We start from the raw sequence: 16,716 nt of genomic DNA, 5'->3' as shown, positions 1-16,716 counted from the left end.
GCCATTATCTCATTTACAGCTCACCTGGCTTTAAAAGGGGGAAGTGGTGCTGTGGAGTGTTAAGATGCTTTTGTATTGTTTGGTTGGTAATTAGTTGAATCATCACAGCACCAAGGGCTTTGAGTGGGCAAATCTCCCCGAAGGACATGATTGGCTGAGAAATGTCAACACCAGGATTTCGGTTAGACCTCAGCCCACGCCTTGAGTGGCCACTAGTAACTGAGTCACCCTCTGGTCCTGTTGAGCATCTGCAGAAGCAGAGATCAATACCCTGGGGAGACAGCCCTGGGCATACAGCCTCTGTCTCCCGGAAGCAGTGGGCTTGGCACACATGCGGACTCAGGAGAGGGTAACAGCTCCCCAGCCAGTGCCTGACACCATCACTGGGAAATGTCACATCCAGAGTGGAAGAGAGGGGAAAATGCACACGGGGAGAAACTGGAAGCAGGATGGAGGAGGTCGGGGTTGCGAGAAGTGGGCAGGAGCTACAGGTGGGCGGCGGCGGCAGGGAACCAGGGAGAGGCCAGTAGGGAAGAGTGGGAAGTGAGCTCAGGGTGAATGCACGCTGCTTTCTGACAAGGCCCTGGCTGTGTCCAGGCTCCCACACTGAGGAGGTGACCAGCATGGACACAATGAGTATGATGCAACCCTGGCTTCGGGAGCGCCGGGCCCCTTTCAGACAAGCCCACATGCAGGTGCAGCAGCTCCTCGGCGACTGCTGAGTGCCCAAGTGGTGTGGGGGCAAATGCAAACACACTGGAAAAATCAGGCGCTCACTCTGCCTGCTGAAAATAGAGAAGAGGCCGGCTGTGGTGGCTCATGCCTGTAATCCCAGCACTTTGGTAGGCTGAGGGGGGTAGGGGCAGATCACGAGGTCAGGAGTTTGAGATCAGCCTGGCCAACAGGGCGAAACCCTGTCTCCACTAAAACACAAAAATTAGCCAGGCATGGTGGTGGGTGCCTGTAATCCCAGCTACTTGGGAGGCTGAGGCAGGAGAATCGCTTGAACCTGGGAGGTGGAGGTTGCAGTGAGCTGAAATCATGCTTTTGCACTCCAGCCTGGGTGTCAAGAGCAAGACTCTGACAAAAAAAAAAAAAAAAAAAAAGAAAGAAAATAGAGAAGAGACTTCCCACTGCCCCCTTGTCTTTCAGAGCTTCTTTCTCTGCTTTTTCCAAATAAATTTAAATCTTTAAAATGGCTAAAAAGCCTCTCTGCAGTCTCAAAACGCCACCTGGGAACTGTGTTTTTGAAATGGAAACATCCCTGGAGATAACCCTAGCTCCCACTCCCCAAGAGAGGGTGAAGAGGCTAACGTGGGTGGGCACCTTGCTTCAGTTGGCAAAACTAGCTCCCATCTTAAAGATGTGTGAGAAGGTTGCTTTTCTTCTGGTTAAAGCCAACACAGTGGTCTCCGGTTATGATGCTAGAGCGAGGATGTGCACTGCGATCAAAGGTGCCATCAGGTCCTCCCACTGGTGAGGACTGGTAATGGTTTGTGCTGAGAACTGTGTAGAATGGGCTGGGCCTGCCGGGCTGCATAAGGGCTGAGAGCCCTTCCTGTCTTTGCAATCTGTCAGCGGATTGCCTGGGGCATGTGCCATACGCTGGTTTGATGCTTGTTCAAGAATAAAACTGTCTTCTTTCTCTGCTACCCTTATGGAGAGATTTTCTGGGTAATGAAAAGATTTCGGGTTTTTAAAAAAATTAAATTTCTCCAAGAGTAGCAACTGCTCTGGGGGGAGTAGCATCACTCAGACCTGGGTGTCTGACCCTGCATGGGCACCAGTTGTCAGGATTATCACTTTACTTAGATACATACGGATGGAATACTAGGTATGAACCCCTTGTGCTTTCAATTCGCAACAATATCAAAGTTTAAAGTTTACAAATGCAATACAGACACTGGCTAGGGATTAAAACAAACCAACAAAATGTGTCACTGGTGACACTTTTATGGGAAACTGTTCGTGTCTGTAGCCTGAGCACGCATGAATGGCCCCGCGGCCAGCCCTCAGGAGTGAGGGGGCGGAGGGTACGTGCCAGGGTGGTGTCCTCTCCCGTCTCCCATCTCAGCCCCCTGGAAGCTTCCTTCCTACCACACGTTTATGCCATCTTGGGCCTTGTCTGGGCTTGAGCAATATCTACAGGGAGTCTTTTCTGATTACCCCTCATCTGGAAAGCTGTGGCTGTAAATACAAATGCAAAGGCAGGCAACGCATTGCCTCCTCAGAGGAGCCGTGATAAAATACGATTCCTGAGAATGCTCAGGCTCTGAGGGCATGACTGGGAGTCTTGGGGTTGATGGGCAGATTGAGAGGGCTTCCTCCTGGGGTCCCATGGCAGTCACTTCACAAAGGCCCTCTAAGAGTCTGTCTGGGTTTTTTCTCTGAAGTACAGAATCGCTGCTGCGTTTGGAGCTTCCTTCTGTTGCTTAATTTCCTCCACATAAAGATGCATGGGAAACAATCTAAGTGAAATATTAGTTGAGGTTGTGACATTAAATAATTCAAATAAAGCTGTTGGAACTTTAAATTCTAAGTCTTGAGAGGACATGTTTCATAGCTGAAACTTCTACCTTTTTTTTTTCCCCCCTATAAATAATTAAGACCAAACAGGATTGGAGATGAGGGCCCCCCAGGTCACTGTTCCTCCGCAAGGATGTGATCCTGCTAACATTTCTACAGAAGTGGAACCTTCACTAGTCCACTTGGGGCCCTATTTGTTTGGAGTCTGTGTTTCCGGGTGGCCACTCTCAAGCTTTTGTTCTGATAAACTCGATTTACTAATACTTATTTATATTTTCTGAATCTCATTATTTAGGGTTGAAAAAGTAAATACAAGTTCATAGGAATAAATAAAGAGAAACAATTCCAGAGGCAGGATATACAAACATGAACTAGAGAATAATTCCAAGCAGGTATAAAAGATAATTGATTTCAGCGGGGCTGGATACCATGATACGTATTTTACTAAATGCTACTAAAGTTGCTAAACTAAAGGTTTACTGAAAATAGACAACTTGATTCTCTTCTTCATCCCATTGTCTTCAGACTAGGAAGCTAGGAGATGCTCAGCCAGCCAAGGATCTGCCATGGGCCTCTACCTGGCCAGCCTGGGAGGTCTCTATCCTGGCCACACTGGGGAGGTCTCTATCCTGGCCACACTGGGGAGGTCTCTATCCTGGCCACACCCAAGAGGTCTCTATCCTGGCCACACCCAAGTGGTCTCTATCCTGGCCACAATGGGGAGGTCTCTATCCTGGCCACACTGGGGAGGTCTCTATCCTGGCCACACTGGGGAGGTCTCTATCCTGGCCACACCCAAGAGGTCTCTATCCTGGCCACACCCAAGAGGTCTCTATCCTGGCCTCACCAAGAGGTCTCTATCCTGGCCACAATGGGGAGGTCTCTATCCTGGCCACACCGGGGAGGTCTCTATCCTGGCCACACCCAAGAGGTCTCTATCCTGGCCACACCGGGGAGGTCTCTATCCTGGCCTCACCCAAGAGGTCTCTATCCTGGCCTCACCCAAGAGGTCTCTATCCTGGCCACCCTGGTCCTCCACTGTCCCCTGCAGCCACAGGTCCCTGGATGGACTTGGCTGAGTCGGCTCTTCCCCTTTTTTCAGAATAACTATAGAATGTGCCAAGAAAGCCACTTTCTGATACAAGGAAGAACTGTCTGGATTGTCTAGAGCTCTAGAACTGGATATCCTTTGGCCCAGTGATCCCAGTTTCCCAGGGTATAAGACTCAGAGAGGAATGCTTTCTGGGGTCCCCCAGCTGCCGCATGACACAGGACACTTGCAGCCGAGACTCTACCCTCCCTGCAGCTTCCCTGAGCCTGGGGGACCTTGCTGCCTGTCTGTGAGTAATGAAGTTGCTCTGCCCGACTTGTGCGTATTCCATGTTTCAGAACTAGATCTGCGAATGCAGGTGGTGGAGGCGTGAATGTTGCAGCACCAGGTCTGCTCTGAGTCCCTGCCAGGGCTCAGCACACCTGCAGCTTCCAGGTCCTCTTGAGACACAGAAACTGCAGGGCCCAAGCCAGTCACTCCCTGATCTGAGTGAAAGGACACTTCCTTGCATCAGGGCCTTGCTTGCTGTTACATCAAAGGAGTTCTATGCCTCAGGAACTGTGGGGCCAGTGGGTGAAGCGGCCATAAGTAGTCTCCATGCAGGCCCTCTCAGGGCCTTTCATGCCCGGCTATGCTCAGGGGCAAGGGTGCTTCTTTCAGAGACTAAGTGGGCCCTCAAGGAAGTTGGTGCAGGAGAAATTTCCACCCAGGGTTGAGGAAGCTTCCAGATGACACTACAGTAAAAAGTCAGCCGAGGGCACTGACTCCGGAGAGATGCTGAATTCAGAAACTGCGCACTTCTGCCCCGTGGACGCTAGCCCAATTTTCGAACCCAAACCCCTGCGATTCCCCATATTGCCATGCTAGGAAAGGCTCTTTTTGAAATTCTGGTGCCCGTTTGTGGCAGATCATTTCTCTGGGTGCAGAAGCAAAGTGACAGGAGGTTGGAGGAGCCCCCCACTTATCATGCACGCGAAGGTTTGGCCCTGTGCGAACAGCCACAGGACAGATTTCCTGCTGAATGAGAGCTCAGAAAAGCCCGGGGCCTACCGCACACTTCTCCTTGCTGCCCACTCCTGAGCCAGTGCTGGTCTAGTGACTGCCACAGTGTAGGCCAAGGCCTTGGGAGAGGAATCTGCAGCCCTGTGGCTGAAGAGTTGGGTGATGCTCCATCTCAGGTCCTCCTGTGCACTGAAGGGCCGGGGCGCTGGAGAAGCCCTGGACCCTGCAGAGCAGCTTCTGTGTGCCCCGCCCACCTCGCCTGCCCCTTGAGAACCCCAGCTGGGCACCATCTGCCTCCCTGCTGCTTCCAGGCCTTTCCTGACAAGGCTCAGCTTTCGCTCAGCCTCCCTCCTGACAGCCCACGGGCCCAAAGGGAAGTTCTACAGAGCCCTTCCCTTCCCCAGCTCTCCCAGAAGGAGGGAGTAGGGGCTCTGTACCAGGCATCACTATGCCCAAGGAGCTGGACCTACACTCATCCAGGCACCAGAAGATGTACCTGAGACCAGCCTTGGTGAAACTGCGGTTCCATCTCCATTCAGAGCAGCCCCACTTCCCCTTCTCTGGGTTTCGTGCCTCAAGAGTCATCAGTTACCGAACAGCCCCCATCCTGTGATTACATTGCTGGAGTCAAAGCTCTATCAGAGACATTAATAGCCTGTGTCTTTCATTGCCTTAAAGAATCTAGTGGCCATAATGTTCTCAGAAGAAACAATATTGCCTTTCCCCCAGCAACATGAACTTGCTCAAATTGAAATCAGCTAACTCAACAGAATCATCATTTAAACGCAGCGAGCGGAACTCAGAGCACTTAAATCTTGTGATGAATTATTTCATAAGTTAATGTCTACAATGTGAGTGATTCTACTAATTTAACAGGTGTTAAGTATTATGAGTGGAGTTTCTTGATGCCTATATAAAACCTGCTAAGGGGCTGGGCATGGTGGTTCACACCTGTAATCCCAATGCTTTGGGAGGCCGAGGCGGGCAGATAACTTGAGGTCAAGAGTTTGAGACCAGACTGGTCAGCCTGGTGAAACCCCATCTCTACTAAAAATACAAAATTATTCGGGCATGGTGGCGGGTGCCTGTGATCCCAGCTACTCAGGAAGCTGAGGTGGGAGAATTGCTTGAACCCAGGAAGTGGAGGTTGCAGTGAGCCGAGATTGCTCCACTGCACTCCAGCCTGGGCAACAGAGCAAGAATCTATCTGAAAAAAAAAATAATAATACAGCCCACTAAGGGTTTCACATAGGTGACAGGTTATTTCCTCCTCTTGTAAAATATATAATACTTGATTGAGTATAAAATATATATTTTCATGAAAAGGAATGAAGCACCCATATGTGCTACAGCATGGATGGACCTCAGAAGCATTATGTTCAGTGAAAGGAGCTCATGACAAAAGACCAGATGTCCTTCTGTGAGTCCATTTACATGAAATGTCCAGAATAGACAAATCCACTGAGACAGAAGGAAGACTGGTGGTTGTCAGAGGCCGGGGACAAGGGAGACTGGGGAATAACTGCTTCATGGGTATGGGATTTTTTTGGGGGGTGAAGTTGTTTTGGAATTAGAGAGAGGTGGTGGTTACACAACACTGTAAATGTACTGTCACTGAATTGTACACCTTAAAAGTTAATTTTTTGGCCAGGCACGGTGGCTCACGCCTGTAATGTCAGCACTTTGGGAGGCTGAGGTGGGGGGATCACCTGAGGTCTGGAGTTTGAGACTAGCCTGGCCAACAAGGTGAAACCCTATCTCTACTAAAAATGCAAAAATTAGCCAGGTATGGTGGTGCATGCCTGTATTCCTAGCTACTCAGGAGGCTGAGGAGGGAGAATCACTTGAACTCGGGAGGCGGAGGTTGCAGTGAACCGAGATCGCACTATTGCACTCCAACCTGGGCCACAGAGGGAGACTCCGTCTTAAAAATAAATAAATAAATAAATAATAAATTTTTTGAAAGACATAAGATTATTTATTTCCCCTAAATTCCATAAGATATTCCTTTTCTCAAATTTTTAAATTATAAAATAGATATAAAATTTTACCCTTTTATCCATTTTCAAGGTATTAAGTACATTCACCTTGTTGTATGACCGTCACCACTGTCCATCTCCAGAACTCCTTTCATCATGCAAAGCGGAGACTCTGCCCATTCAACACTAATTCCGCATCCCCCTGACCCCAGCCCCTGTTGACTACTATTCTGGTTTCTGTCTCTATGAATTTGACTAAGAACCTCAGATTAAGTGGAACCATATGGTATCTGTCCAGAATGACTGGTTTATTTCACTTAGCACAGTGTTCTCAAGGTTCATCCATGGTCTAGCATGTGTCAGCATTCCCTCCCTTTTTAGGGGTGAATGATACCCCGTGCTGCGTACATGCTGCATTTTTTTATCCATTCATCTGTCAATGGACGCTCGGGTTGATTCCATCTTTTGGTTATTACAAATAATAATATGGATACAGGGATGCAAATATCTTTTTCAGTCCCTATTTCCAATTTTTTGGGGTGTATACCAAGAAGCGGAATTGCTGGATCATAGGGAAACTGTATTTTTAATTTTTGGGGAATGGCCATACTAAGATGGTTAATTTTCTGTTATGTGAATTCACTTCCATAAAAAATACTGTGATGACATATCTCCATTAAGTAGGCTTGTGCAATTTCATAGTCTGAAAGTATTAAGAGCTGCAATTTCTCTAAAGTGACTTGGTGTGGAAGTAAAAAGACTCCACCTGAAGAAATGACAAGACAGAAGTCTTTCCAGCCACTGTTACCTGACTCTCAGAGGATGCCCGGCCTCTCCGCTTGGAATGATGGGAGGCCATCACGTGAGCCCGGATGCTTTCCTCATCCGAGGTGTCCACATCGGCCAAGTACTGCAGGGGCAGCTGCTCATTCCTGATGACATTTGACCCTTCGGAGCAAGAGTGAGTTTGAATTACTTAGAGTGAAAAGTTGAAAGCCGATGGACGTGTTTAGTCCAATGAAGAAAAATGAGAGCTCAAAGAAAATGAAGACTAATGATGTTCATGTTACGGGGCTGAGGTTCTAAAGTCACAGTAAGAATGGGGCAGATTCCACGGCCACACACAAAGATCTTCAGGAAAAAAGAGGCCCTTGCCTGGCAGTGCGGGTGGGGATAAGAGTGGACATACTTTGCATGTTTGAAAAGCAAATGTAACATGATTCTCAATTTCAAATTGCAAATAACACAAGATTCCACGATGAGATCATAACTGTGTTGTTTCACGTCACATTTTAGGTTTGTGATAATTTGCTATGTAGTCAAACAGGTTCAGCCATCTCATTTAATCCCTATGACAATGGGATGAGTTAGACATTATTAACCCCTTTTGTACAATGAGGAAACTGAGGTGCACAGAGCTCAAGCAATTTGTTCTAACAGCACAGCATATCTCATTGAATCTCAGACTTTGCAGATTGGATGTTGTACTATTGAGAGACAGTGCTGCCAGTGAGACTCAAGCACACCCCTTTCTTACCACATTCACTAAGACTTTCTTCCTGCATTCACTGTAAGACACTCCCCATTTGAGAGGCTGATGTGTAAAAAGAATGTGTGTGAGAACCAGTGAAACAGACTGGCAGTGTGTGGCTCCAAACTCAGAACTGCCTAACTCCGAGGCAGCTCTCCCAGCACGATGCAGTCTCTCCTGGCCTCTCCCCACACTGCCTCCTGTCCACGTGCTCAGAGGACTTGAGATCACAGGGGAAACAAAACTGCTGTCCAGGTCTGCATCCTGTGGCTTGGCCAAAGTAGATTCATTTATTCATTATTTTGGGGGAAAGTAGAACCCTGCCTTCCTCCCAAAGCTTCCAAGGTTCCCGTCAGCATGAGGGCCATGAGATTATGGTCCCTTCAATACAATGAAGAGGGAAGCTGGAGAGTAGACAGCCTTCCCGCACGCAGCCACTCACTGTGGCCGGGGGAAGCTGGCTGCTGCTGTCATCTTACTTGTTCCTGCTCTGATGGGACATCTGAACTCCTGGACCCACGGTACATACAACCTCGGGCTACCAGAAAAGACAGAGATTTGGGGATTTCATTTCAAATCAAAACTGACACAAAGTTAAGCCGAGCAGATTTAGGTTCTCAGCGCTTGAAGATCTCCTGATCAACAGCCTTGAGCCGACTGTGGGCCAGTGGTGGCGATGCCCAGATGCCCATCCTGCCCAGACCAGGATAGTTGGCTGGTTGACCAGTGGTTCTAGTCATTTCAGGGAGGCCTGCATGTCCCACCCCAGGCCAGCAGCAGGGAGCTGTGGGCTGGCCACCTCCTGTGCTGGAAGTTCTGAGAGTTACAGGGAAGCACACATCCCAGGGAGGGCAGGTGTCCACGGCGTTTGCTGGGACTGCACGTCCTGGACAATCACGCCAAAGGAAGAGGCCTTTCAAATCAGCCCATGTGAAGGCATAGGTCAGGGTGTTGGGGTTGTTTCTCAGTGACCCGCTCCCCCATGCCCAGCCCATCAGGAAGACCCTGGCCAAGGGCACCTACTGAGTGCAGCAGCGGCCTCCAGGGCCATACTGTGGGAGCCTCCAGGCGGGCAGAGCTCAGCGAGGGCGCCGTGTCCAGAAGGCGAGACGCTCATCGGCTCCTCTTCTGTATGGCGCTGGCACCCAGAGGCCCCAGTGTCAGCCCCGTCCAGGCCCTCAGCCTTCTGGGGGGCTGCCTTCTCCGAGCAGGACTCATCTGTGAGGGACTAAGCACATGGGGCTGTCAGCCTCCTCTGCGGGGTTTACTAGGAGGGGCCGCTGCCTGGAATGTGGGTCTTTCAATCCAGGCCCTGAGGCTTTCCAGGCACTTGACTGACCCAGCACTAGACGCCCATCCGTGCTGGCCCCTGCTACTCAGTTCTCTTGAATTTCGAAGACTGTGCGAAAGCATATATTGCCTATTTGTTGCCTACTGACTGCCTATTGCATGTGTCTGTGCAATGTTGGGGTTCCCAATGACACCCTGGGCCAGGCATGACACAAGGGGACCAAAATTCTCCTGACACAGCCTCAGGGGGCTCAGAATCACCTAGAGACCAAAGCCCCGAGGACGTGGGCAGGGAAGTTCATATTTTTGGGAGAAGGGTACACTGTTACTAACTATGTACACCTTAATCTTTGAAGATCAGAAAGGTGGGTTGGGGCTTCCTGGCAGCTCCTTGGCTGTAATCCGGACATCCCTCCAGCAGAGGGGTCTCTGTGTTATATCATTGTCCCCAAAGAGAGGAGGTGCTGAGGGCTTCAAGAAGTAATATGCCACAGCACCCTTCCAGTTTGACTGTGAGTGGGGGGTGGAGGCCAGAGGCAATGCACACTTAGGCCAGCCTCCAGTTAGAGCAGGACCTGTGGCCCAGAAACCAATTGGCTGCTGGCTTCCAGGACCCACCCTGCTTCTCCCTCCTCCTGGAGGGGTCTTCAGACTGGCCGGGGTGGACCCAGCCCCGCCCCAACTCTGGCTCAGCACTGCATGTGCCCAGGGGATGCTGGGAATGGAGTTCAGGAGTTCACTATGAAGCTGGCCTTGGGCCTGGGCCTGGGCCTGGCTCAGTGCCCATAGTTACCTTTACTGCCTACCTGTGAGTCTCATGCCTTCCAGGTACAGCATCTATGGTGATTAGTAATGAGTGTCAACTTGATTGGATTGAGGGATGCAATATTGATCCTGGGTATGTCTGTGAGGGTGTTGCCAAAGGAGATTCGCATTTGAGTCAGTGGGCTGGGGAAGGCAGACCCACCCTTAACCGAGTGGACACCATCGAATCAGCCGCCAGTGAATATAAAGCAGGCAGAAAAATGTGAGGCAACAAAACGGGCCTAGCCTCCCAGCCTACATCTTTCTCCTGTGCTGGATGTTTCCTGCTCTCAAACATCGGACTCCAAGCTCTTCAGTTTTGGGACTCGGACCAGCTCTCTTTGCTCCTCAGCTTTCAGACAGCCTATTGTGGGACCTCGTGATCATGTAAGTTAATACTTAATAAACTCCCCTATGTGTGTATATATATATTCTATTAGATCTGTCCCTCTAAGAAAACCCTAATACAGCATCCTTGAAATGATCCTGTAGGGCAGAAATAATCAGCTTGACACCAGCCCTAGTAACTGACACCTTACTAGCCCTATTACTAATAATAATCGCATTTTGGCTCCCACAACTTAATATTTATATAGAAAAATCTAGCCCCTATGAATGAGGATTTGACCCAATAGCCTCTGCCCACCTCCCCTTTTCCATAAAATTCTTCCTAGTAGCCATCACATTCCTCCTGTTCGACTTAGAGATTGCTTTACTACTACCGCTGCCATGAGCCCTTCAAACAAGCCACCTGACACTAATAACCAGCACAGCCCTTATACTAGTTACCATTTTAATCCTAGGCCAAACCATATTACTTACCCAAGGCCTTCAAACACTGCTCCCAGTAGTAGTCTCTTGATGACGTCTAGCAAATCTTACTAATCTTGCCTTACCCCCTACCAGTAAGCTAGTAGGAGAACACTTTGTGACTATGGCCTCATTCTCCTGATCAAATATCACCATTATGCTTATAGGACTTAATATACTAATTACAGCCCTTTACTCCCTGTATATGCTAATCATGACACAACGAGGGACACTTGTCTATTAACAGTATTAAACCTTCCTTTACACGAGAAAATACATGAATACTTATACACCTTGTGCCTATCTTCCTATTATCCTTAAACCCTAAAATTATTATGGGGTTTGCATGCTGTAGCTATAGTTTAACCAAAACATTAGATTGTGGATCTAACAATAGAAGCCTGCAACTTCTTACCTACCGAGAAAGTATGCAAGAACTGCTAACTCATGCCCCTATGTCTAACAACATGGCTTTGTCAGCTTTTAAAGGATTAGGTCATCCGTTGGTCTTAGGAACCAAAAACATTGGTGCAACTCCAAATAAAAATAACAAACATGAATTCTTCCCCTGCTATAACAGCCCTAATCCCCTCAATCTTACCAATTACTGTTACCTTAGCCAATCCCTGCAAAAAAGATTCATACCCAAATTACGTAAAACCATCTATTGCACGTGCCTTCATCGTTAGAGTCATCCCTACAACGACGTTTATATACACAGACCAAGAAGCTGTTATCTCACACTGACAATCCAGACTCTCAAACCCTCGCTAAGCTTCAGACTAGACCACTTCTCCACAATATTTATCCCAGCAGCACTCTTCATTACCCGATCTATTGTGGAATTCTCAATATGATATTTAAACTCAGACCTCAACATTAATCAATTTTCCAAACACTTATTTTCCTCATCACAATATTAATTCTGGTTACCACCAACAACCTCTTTCAGCTCTTTATCAGATAAGAAGGTGTAGGAATGATGCCCTTATTACTAATCGGCTGGTGGTACGGCCGAGCAGATGCTAATACCGCAGCCCTCAAGCAGTGCAGTACAACTGCATCGGCGATATTGGCTTTATTATTATTATTACTTTTTTGAGATGGAGTCTCGCTCTGTCGCCCAGGCTGGAGTGCAGCGGTGTGATCTCAGCTCACTGCAAGCTCTGCCTCCCAGGTCTACGCCCTTCTCCTGCCTCAGCCTCCCGAGTAGCTGGGACTACAGGCACCCGCCACCTTGCCCGGCTAGTTTTTTTTGTATTTTTTTAGTAGAGATGGGGTTTCACTGTGTTAGCCAGGCTGGTCTCGATCTCCTGACCTCGTGATCCGCCCATCTCGGCCTCCCAAATTGCTGGGATTACAGGCTTGAGCCACCGCGCCCGGCCGGCTTTATTTTAGCTATAGCATGGTTCCTCCTGTCCTCCAATACAGGAGAATTTCAACACATATTTATTCTAGACCCCACCCCCAACCCCTTCCATGAATTAGCGTTCTCCTTGCAGCAGTGGCAAAGTTAGCCCAGTTGGGCCTCCATCCCTGACTCCCATCCGCCATAGAAGGCCCAAGCCCACTCTCAGCCCTACTCTACTCCAGCACTGTGCTTGTAGCAGGAGTTTCCCTGCTCATCCGCTTCTAAGCTTTAATAGAAAATAACCTATCAATCCAAACCTTTACATTATGTCTGGGGGCTGTTACTACCATATTCACAGCAATCTGTGCTCTAACACAAAATGACATTAAAAAAATCACGGCATTCTCCACCTCAAGTCAGCCAGGCCCTGTAATCGTCACAACTGGCATTAATCAGCCACACCTAGCATCCCTTCACATCTGCACCCACGCTTTTTTTAAAGCTATATTATTTTAGGTTCAGGGTCCATCATCCACAACCTCAATGATGGATGAATAAGACATCGGAAAAATAAGGGCTATTCAAGACTCTACCCCTCACCTCCTCCTCCCTTGTTATTGGCAGCCTTGCACTAACAGGTATGCCTTTCCTCACAGGCTTTTACTCCAAAGACCTCATCATTGAAACCACAAGCACGTCATACACCAACGCCTGAGCCCTTTCTATTATCTTATTGCCACCTCCTTAACAGCCTGTCTATAGCACATTTATTATTTTCTTCGCTCTAATAGGACAACCTTGCTTCACAACTCTGGTTACTATTAATGAAAATAACCCCTTCTTAATTAACTCAATTAAGCGCCTAACAATTGGCAGCATCTTTGCCAGATTCCTCATCACCAACACTATCATTCCTGCTTCACTCCCTCAAAAAACCATACCACTCTACCTGAAGCTCACAGCCCTAGGTGTAAACACCTTAGGCTTCTTGCTAGCAATGGAGCTTAATCTCATAACTAATAACCTTAAACTAAAACACCCATTACGGATATTTAACTTCTCCAACATACTAGGATTTTATTCAGCCACAATTCACTGTACAACCCCCATCTCAAGCCTATTCACAAGCCAAAATCTGGCTTCACTTCTTGACCTAATTTAACTATACCAAAGACCTTTACACAAACCCAAATTTCAGCCTCCGTTACCGTATCTACTCAGAAAGGCCTGATCACTCTACTTTCTCTCTTGTTTTATCCCATCCCTTCTAATCCTACTCCTAATTATCTAATCTATTATCTTGAGTAATTTCAATCGCAACATAAATACTAATGAATAATGATCAACCAGCAATGACCACTAATGAGCACCTTGAAGAAGTTCCAGGGACAAAGGCCACACACCTAATGAGTAAGGCGGCCACATGCCCTGTTCACCTGGACGGCCCCTGCATATGCCCTGTGTCTAGGTGTGGTCATTAATAGCTGCCGATATCACAGGACTGTCCTAGTTTGAGCGATAAAGTGTATGTACCCCTCCCATTAAGACGGAGATGCAGGCATCATGGCAGGCCCTGCCTGACTCTACCTCAGATGCCCTTCTCTGTCCTACCCTCCCGAGTCTCGGGGGTTCTGCCTTATTTCCGTGCCAAGCACCGATCCCTGGGCCCCAGCTCATCTGTCCAGCCTCAGGGCCCTGCATCACCCCCTGCTTCTCCAAGCTGCCTGCTCAGTATCTCCAGACATGCTAATCCTGAGGGAGTGTGAGGTCTCTGGATCCTGTCTTCCCACAAGGGCCCCCTGCCCTGTCATGCCTTGGGAGCCAGTGGGACTGTGCTGCCATCAGACACTGTTTCCAGAGTGTTGTCCCTCACCTGGGGCCTGAGCACCTGCCACCCAGGTTCCTGGGAAGAGCAGGGGAAAGACACGAGGACTCACTGACCTGCAGGCTGTCCCTGGCCTCAAGGACTGAGGACAGGTGCAGGAAGTGACCTTGAGGCTGAGCGGAGTCATCTGAGTCTCCCTCGAAGTCGAAGTCTTGGATGGAGAGGAGGCGCTTTTTCTCAGCAGGCACAAGACAGGACAAGACTCAAGTCAGGGCTAGCTTGAGGGAGAGGACCAAACACCCCGCACCTCCCCAAACCCATACTCAGCCCCCAGGGTGGTGGGGCAGGCTCCTCTTCCAGCACATCCACCTCCTCCACTAGGAACGAACCTGACCGAGCCTAGAGGAGGAGATGGTGGGAGGACTGGTTGGTGCTCACGGTGCCCATCCCACCCAGGACATGGGATCTGCATCTCCAGAACCTTGGCTGAGCAGAAGGAGCACTGAGTTGAACCCCTGCCCTTGCCCCAGGGGCCCCACCTGGGGGGCATGCAAGCTGTTCCAGGGCTGGGAGAGGGGAGGGTCCCTGGGGCTTCGGGAAAGGGGGGCGCGATGGCTGAGAGAGGCAGAGGTGGGCAAGCTCCTGAGAGTTCCTTGTTCTTTAGATGCAAGAGCCTGCATTTAGCTCTAAACCCCTATTTCGTTATAATTCTTTTGATTCTTTAAACTGCTCTATCATGTAGGGAATACTCCAGGCACTGGAGAGCATTCTGGGAGCTTCATAAACAGCATGAATCAAATGTTCTCAAACGAAAGAGGATGACATTCCCCTCACAGCAGCCACAAAAACCTTGTTCATGTTGCATGTCACTGGCCCATTTCTCTCCAAGCGTCTAAGTCTGAACCTCTGCTCACCTACCCAGTCCCTTCTTCCAGCTGCTCCCGCTTCCTGCATCCCACCCCAAAGCCCAGGGGTTACCTTGCTTGTCTCGCCCACCCAAAATAAGTTAAATAATACTTGAAAACAGAAACACAAGGCTCATGGTTGACCAAAACAAACAAACAAACAAAAAACAGAAGGAGAAAAGCTCTCAGAGGAGAGCCTGAGGGGTCCACTTTTCTGAAAGCTGCAAAGGCAGCTGCTTTCAGGACCCCTGAGAGCGCTTCAGGACCTCTGCCTGCCCGACAGCCACACACTCAGCAGGCTTTGCCTATCCCACACATTGCTTTTGAGGTTTCTGATGGTGGAAGCACTGCTCCTGCCTGGTGCCCAATGATCTCAGAGACTACTGAGGGCTGGGAAAGGGCAGCAGATTCTTGGTGCTCACGCAGTAGGAACTAGTGGAGTTGTGGAGAGGCCATCGAGCTTTTCAGGAAATCAGAACCTGACGTTCCAGCTGCAGGGTGGAATTGAGTTGGCTGAGGAGGGGGTGACTGGAGATGACTTACTTTGTTGCCAAAGGGCTGGGCCTGGGCCTCTGAGTCCAGTTCTCCTTCCTCATCTGTCTGCTCGCTGTCTCCACTTCTCTCTTCAGAGATTGACTCAGGCCCAGCTGCAATAGAGACCTGCATGACTCCACCCAAGGACAAACAGTCTGGGAGCATGCCATTTGTCAGTCCATCCACTCACTCATTCACTAAACCATCCATCTATCTACCCATACCTCCATCCTTCATCCATTCACCCACCTATCCACCCAGCAATGTATACCTCCATCTACCCATCTACCAATTCATCCACCCCCCTGTCTATTCATCAGTCTATTCATCTATTCACCTACCCACCCACCCATTTATCCACTCATCCACCCACTCAATAGGCAGCCCATCCATCCATGCATCCATCCATGCATCAATCCATCCACCCATCCACACACCTACCTATCTATCCTCCACCCATCTATTCATCTACCCATCCACCCACTCAATCAGTGGCCCAACCATCCATGTATTAATCTATCCTTCCATCCATCCATTCATCCATCCATCCATCCATGCCTCCCTCCCTCCCTCCTTCATCCACCCACTCATCATCAATCCATCTATACATCCATCTACCCAATCAATCAGTGGCTCATCCACTCACCGACCCATCCATCCCTCCCTCCTTCATCCACATACCCACCCATCAATTGATTTATCCATCTATCCACTCAATCAATCAGTAGCCTATCTATCCATCTACCTACTCATCCACCTATCCATCTACCCAATTATCTACCTACCCATCTACCCACTTATCCACCTGCCCATCTGCCCATCCACCTACCTATCCATTTATTCATCCATCCATCTACGTACCACCCATCCTTCTCTCTTTCATTCATCTACCCATCCATCCAGTTGCACACCCATCCACCCGACATCTATCTATCCATCCATTCATCATCTTTCTATCAATTCACCCATCCAGTTACTTATCTATCCATCCACCCATCCATCCATCCTCCATCCATCCATCCATTCACTTACTTATCCATCTACCCATCCATCCAGTTGCTCACCCATCCACCCAGACATCTATCTATCCATCCATTCATCATCTACC

At 48.9% G+C, this 16,716-nt stretch overlaps 1 protein-coding gene across 9 annotated transcripts in view; it reads right to left on the bottom strand.

Annotated features, from left to right (window-relative positions):
• Nucleotides 1–16,716, bottom strand: part of MLPH (melanophilin) — a 67,710-nt gene that overhangs the window by 19,963 nt on the left and 31,031 nt on the right. For 5 of the 9 annotated variants that reach the window (XR_013402253.1, XR_013402254.1, XM_077957995.1 and 2 more), the window contains exons 5-8: nucleotides 15,618–15,721; nucleotides 14,286–14,405; nucleotides 9,113–9,317; nucleotides 7,367–7,506 (exon numbers count right to left, since the gene is read on the bottom strand). Coding sequence is in view for 6 of the 9 variants with exons in the window: in XM_077957995.1 (XP_077814121.1) it covers nucleotides 7,367–7,506; nucleotides 9,113–9,317; nucleotides 14,286–14,405; nucleotides 15,618–15,721 (569 nt within the window). In the remaining 3 variants the exon portion in view is untranslated. The remainder of the gene's footprint in view (nucleotides 1–7,366; nucleotides 7,507–9,112; nucleotides 9,318–14,285; nucleotides 14,406–15,617; nucleotides 15,722–16,716) is intronic. The other 4 variants (XR_013402255.1, XM_077957996.1, XM_077957998.1 and 1 more) reach the window with 1 other exon arrangement.

Source organism: Macaca mulatta, chromosome 12 (genome assembly GCF_049350105.2).
Source record: "Macaca mulatta isolate MMU2019108-1 chromosome 12, T2T-MMU8v2.0, whole genome shotgun sequence".
NCBI classification, from domain to species: domain Eukaryota; kingdom Metazoa; phylum Chordata; class Mammalia; order Primates; family Cercopithecidae; genus Macaca; species Macaca mulatta.
Note: the sequence above shows the minus strand (reverse complement) of the source record. Positions and strands in the feature narration are given on the sequence as shown.